Source organism: Gavialis gangeticus, unplaced genomic scaffold, assembly GCF_001723915.1.
Source record: "Gavialis gangeticus isolate Ggan-Ray unplaced genomic scaffold, GavGan_comp1, whole genome shotgun sequence".
In the NCBI taxonomy this organism is placed as follows: domain Eukaryota; kingdom Metazoa; phylum Chordata; order Crocodylia; family Gavialidae; genus Gavialis; species Gavialis gangeticus.
Genome location: NW_017729031.1, coordinates 42084374 through 42089399, shown reverse-complemented (window position 1 = coordinate 42089399; position 5026 = coordinate 42084374). Strand labels below are relative to the sequence as shown.

Here is a 5026-nt window from a genome sequence, read left to right as displayed (position 1 = left end):
GGTGGCAGAAGTGAGGGTCACCACCAGGGCTGTGGGCACTGGCAGGGCCGGGGCTGCAGGTCGGGAGTGAGGAGTACCAGGGGCCGTGGGGCAGGACTGAGGGGCACCGGGGGCCAGGGGCGCGGGTGGGGGGCCGCGCTGCCCGCACCAGGATGCTCTGCAGCACGTTGAGCAGGTCGTTCATGCCCGTCAGGTGCTGCACGTCCTGGAAGGCGGCGACGAGCACCGTGGGGACGATGGCGCACGAGCGGGTGAAGAGGACGCGGGCGAAGCGGGACCAGCGCAGCTGCAGGAAGCCCTGCGGGGTTGGGGTGGGTGTCAGGGCAAGGCTGGGACCTCCCTCCCCTGCCCCTGGGGGCAGGATTGGGGCCTGGACATCCTGCCCCCCCAGGCAGTTCCAGTGCCCAGGTAGCTTCCAGGCCCAGGGCTGCCGGGGGAGTGGGGGCACTGGGCGGCTGCAACTGCACTGAGCAGCCACCAGGTGTCAGCGGGACCCAGGGAACCGCTCATTACAAGATTCAGTTATGCAAATTATTTTAATGAGCTGCATGAACTCTGCTCCCCTGTGCAAAGGCCCTGGCCCCATGGTTTCGTGGTTCGATGGTTGGGTTGTGGCTGCCTCTGCGGGGGGAGGCAAGACCCAAGGAGGGGTTGTGGCCACAAGCTCTGCCCACAGTCCCTCAGCTCCGCCCCCAGCCCCAGAGCAGCTGTCACCTCCTGCTGCCAGGGTCAGCCCCAAACTCCTTTCTCGTCTGGCCGCAGCTATCATTAGAGTCCAGAGACAATTTCCTGGGGTTTATGGGGGAGGTTGCCCCCATGTGACTCAGACCTTGGGGGCCGGGGGCAGGTTTGCTCAGGTAGGCCCATCCAGGCAACCACCACCTGCCCCAATGAGTAGGGCTTAACCTGCCCCCACCATAAGGCGGTTAACTCTGGAACCTAATGATGTCCCTTGTTTATCCACCTCCCTGCTGATGCTCCTACCAGGCTTTCCTTGTCTGCCACTGGGGCTCCCGCCTCCACAGGGCTGGGACGACCCTGGGGAAGTCCCAGGGGGCTTGGGGGCTCCTAGACCCCCCCACCCCTCCCCCTGCAGCTCACCTCCATAACGAACTGCCCCGCGTAGGTACCAGTCATGGTTGAGCTCTGCCCGGCTGCCAGGATCCCCACGGCCCAGATGTAGAGGGCAGCTGCCCCGAAGTAGCAGCCCAGGATGACGCCCTGGGGTGGAGGGGAGGGGTCAGTGCAAGCCCTGCCCCTTCACATCGCCCCACCCCCTGCCCCCCAGTGCTCACCCCCTGGTAGAGGTCCACGGTCACGGTGCTGTTGTCTGCAGGGAAGATGTTGGCGTACTGGCTGACACTACTGTTGATGCACACGTTGTGCTGCAATGGGTGGGGGCAGGTCATAAGAAGGTGGGGGTCAGGGGAGGGGGCTGGGACCCCCTAGGAGAGGGTGTCAGGGCCAGACAGGGGTTGGTGCTCACCACATCGCTGTTGCTGCGGTGGTAGAAGGCCTGGCCAAAGACGGCCATGACGAAGAGGTTGATGAGGAAGGAGATGCCCAGCGCCAGGCATGACTCCAGCAGGAAATACCCATTGGCTTCCCTCACCTCCTGTTGCTGTGTCCGGTCCACAGTGCGGGACTGGAGGGGCACAGAGCGGGCACCATCAGCCGGCACTGGTTTCCCACAAGCCTGGGGCAGTGCCCCTTGTTGGCCAAGGCAGGGCTGTGGCAGTAGCCCTTAGTGACCGAAGTGGGGGTACCACAGTGGCCTTCACACTGGCTGGAGACTGCATTGCAGGCCAGGGGGGGCATAGGCAGCAGTCTCACTATGACCCTGGCAGGGGTCTCACCATGAGTGGAACAGGGGTCTCACCATGATCTAGGCAGGGGTTTCACAGTGACTGGGACAGTGTCTCACCATGACCAGGGCAAGGGTCTCACTAGGACTGGGGCAAGGGCTCACCTTGACTAGGGATGAGTGCAGGTAGATATTGTGGGGCATGATGATGGCGCCTACGATGCCCACGGCCTGCAGCAGCTCCTCGCGCCCACAGCCCGCACAGTAGGGCACAAAGATACCCCGGAGCACTGCCTCCTGGGACGGTCGCACCACCACATACTGCGGGATGGGGGAGGGGGCACAGGTGAGCCTGGAAGCTCTGAACCCCCCCCATGCCCTCCACCCGGCTCCTGGAAGCCACTCACACCCCAAATCGTGGTTGGGGAGCAGGAAGGACAGGCCTGGGGCGTGGGGGTTGTCACTTACCTCATAGCCAAAGGTCACAGCCATGATGGTGATGAGGAGGCCAAAGAAGGCTTCCAACTTCCGCAGACCTGGGGGGGGGCAGGGGGGAGTCCAGGGGCAGTCACAGTCCCATGGACTGCCCCCACTGGGGGCTCTGCCGGGGTGCAATCTAGGGAAGCATGAAGGGGTTTGGGGACCCCCTCCGCAGTAGGTGGAGGGCCAGATTCAGCTGGGCCCCCCCCGGAACTCACCATATTTATCCAGGAAGAGGAAGAAGAGGGTATCGATGATGGTGATGAGAACCCCACCCCAGAGGGGGATGCTGTGCAGGGAGAGGGTATAGAGGGGGGGGTTCAGTCTGGCCCGGACATGCGTGTCCCTCTGGCCATGCGTGTCACTGGGCGGTGTGGGGGGGCACATTACCGTCCGGCCGAGAGCAGGCTGAACGCGATGGCTGTCCCGATCACCTCTTGCATGTCAGAGCCGATGATGGCCAGCTCGATGGTGACCCACAGCAGCACGCGGGGCACCTGCGGGCATGCGCCAGTATCATGCCTGAGACCCCTGTACCCCATGGTCTGTGGGGGGGCAGCCTCCCACCCCCCAGCTCACCTTGGGGTAGTAGAGGTAGCAGATCTCGCCCAGGTCCTTGCCGGTGACGACACCAAGGCGGATGGCCAGGCGCTGGCACAACAGGCCCAGGATTGTGGCCCACAGCAGCCCCCACAGCAGCTGTCGGGGGGGGGGGGCAGAGCTCAGTGGGGAGTCATTCCCCCCATGCCCTGGGCAGGGGTTTGTCCAGTGCCAAGCACAGCCCACCCCCCACCCAAGATAGCTCCCCCAGTGGTGTCCACAGCCTGCAGCCCCCCAGTCCCTGGTGCCCACAGTCCCTCTAGGCCCCCCCCAGCCCCTGGTGCCCGGTGCCTACCTGGAAGCCGGCCACAGCCCCGCACTGCAGGTCCGACTCGATGTTGCCAGGGTCCAGGTAGGCGATGCTCATGAGAAACCCAGGGCCTGTGAAGGCCCATAGCTTGCGCAGGCTGAAGCCGGGCTGGAGGGGGGCATCAGAGGGATAAATACTCCTCCTGCCCCCCTTTGCTGTCCCCTCTTCTTGCTCCGCTACAAGGAGCAGGGCTGGACCAATGAGGATCCCCATCCCTGTCCAGCTCAGAGGCTGCAACCCACCCAATACTAAGCTGGGGGGGCAGCTCCATGGGTGGACCCCCCCCGGCCCTGGCCTCCCTTCCCCCCAGCCTGGGAAGGGCCCCTCTACCCACTTCCCCTTCCCGCCCGCTGCACACTTGAGTCCTTTCCTGCCTTGCTTTGAGCCTGTCAGAAGGGGCTGGGGGGGAGGAACCCCAGGGCCCAGCACCCCTCACCCCAGCCTTTCCCCCCGCAGGAAGCTCCCAGGACATGTGTGGAAAGGTGTGAGGGTGGGGGGGCAGATGCCCCCCAGCCAGGGACTTTCTCCTGGATCTGAGTCCTGGCAGCAGCACGGACAGCAAGGGCAGGGGGACCTCCCCCACCCCAGCCCCAGACAGGGGTGCCCTCCATGCCCCCCACCCAGGAAGCACTAGGGCCCTGCTGGTTTCAAATTCGTGCCCCCACCCCCATGAGGTGGGTTGCAAAACAGAGGTGGCGCCAACAGAGCCCAGGAGCCGGGTGTGGGGACTGTTGCTCCCCCCCAGCAGCGTGGAGCAGAGCCAGGGGGGAGACCCCCCCCAGTCCCCGAGCAGGGTCCCCAACTGCCTCTGGGGCAGCCCACCCTCTGCCTCAGTTTCCCCAGGTGGGGCTGCCAGGACCCTCCAGTCCCTAATGCGCAGCCTAGGCTGATGCCATTACTTATCAGGGAAAACTGAGGCAGGAGAAGGGCGAGAGCCCATGTATCCCTGAGGCCGGTGAAATGAAGCTGCACCCCCCCCCGGGCCCAGCACTGACTCACCTTGTCCCCCTGAGGAATGGGGATCCGCTCCTCCAGGTAGGTGCCCCCCACAGCCCCGCGCTCCTCGGGGGGGATGGGGCAGTCCCCGGCCTCGCAGCTCCGTGCCCGGTCCTGGGGCATTGTCCAATGCCAGCCTCGGGCTGGGGGGCAAAGCTGGGCTCAGATCAGAGCCTCCTACCAGGCCCGGGGGTGGGGGGGGCAGCATTAGGGGGGCCCTGCGCTGCCAGGGAAACTGAGGCATGGCAGAGTTTGGACAAGGGGGGGCAAGAACCCAGGCGTCCTGGCTGCCTGCTGGGGGGGGCAGGGGGTGTCACAGGTCTCCCCTCCCCCACCCAGCCAGTCGAGGGTTGACCCAGGCCCCCAGCTGGAGGGTGCCATGGCTCCTGGCGCCTGTCCTTCACTGGAGACAGGAACATGTAGCAACAGGAAGTCGTTGTGGCCTGCGGACTGGGCTAGGGGGGCATTGGGCTGGAGGGGTCCTGCCCCCCCATTAGCAGAGCCAGGGGGGCCTCAATGGGGGGATCTAGGTAGGGGCAGGGACCCCCTGGCTGGGTGGGGGGGGTGTTAGATCCCCCCACGTGCATCCCCATGTGGGCAGGGGGCTCTAGGGGTCTCACCCAGCTGCGGCGTCGCCATGGGGACTCCGGGCCCCGATCCGGTCTTGGTCTGGGATCCTGCGTCCGCCTGGAGCACGAAGAGGAAGTGCTCCTTCCTGGACGCTGCAGGGGCCCCCCCATCCCTCCAGCGGGGGGGCGGGGGACACACCTGGGTGGCTCTTGCCCGTGCGATGAGTTTTGGGGGTCTCAGCCCCAGCCCAGCTGTAGGACTGGGGC

General features: G+C 65.5%; 1 protein-coding gene across 1 annotated transcript in view; it reads right to left on the bottom strand.

The window, feature by feature from the left end:
• The window catches only part of SLC11A1 (solute carrier family 11 member 1), a 29240-nt gene extending 24338 nt beyond the window's left edge, over positions 1-4902 (bottom strand). Inside the window, exons 1-12 of the mRNA XM_019522819.1 lie at positions 4811-4902; positions 4194-4333; positions 3180-3302; positions 2864-2983; positions 2675-2781; positions 2503-2573; positions 2273-2340; positions 1970-2125; positions 1487-1645; positions 1296-1385; positions 1102-1221; positions 149-298 (exon numbers count right to left, since the gene is read on the bottom strand). Of these exons, the coding sequence (XP_019378364.1) occupies positions 149-298; positions 1102-1221; positions 1296-1385; positions 1487-1645; positions 1970-2125; positions 2273-2340; positions 2503-2573; positions 2675-2781; positions 2864-2983; positions 3180-3302; positions 4194-4333; positions 4811-4829 (1323 nt within the window). The 5' untranslated portion in view covers positions 4830-4902. The remainder of the gene's footprint in view (positions 1-148; positions 299-1101; positions 1222-1295; positions 1386-1486; positions 1646-1969; positions 2126-2272; positions 2341-2502; positions 2574-2674; positions 2782-2863; positions 2984-3179; positions 3303-4193; positions 4334-4810) is intronic.
• Positions 4903-5026: the final 124 nt, after the last annotated feature.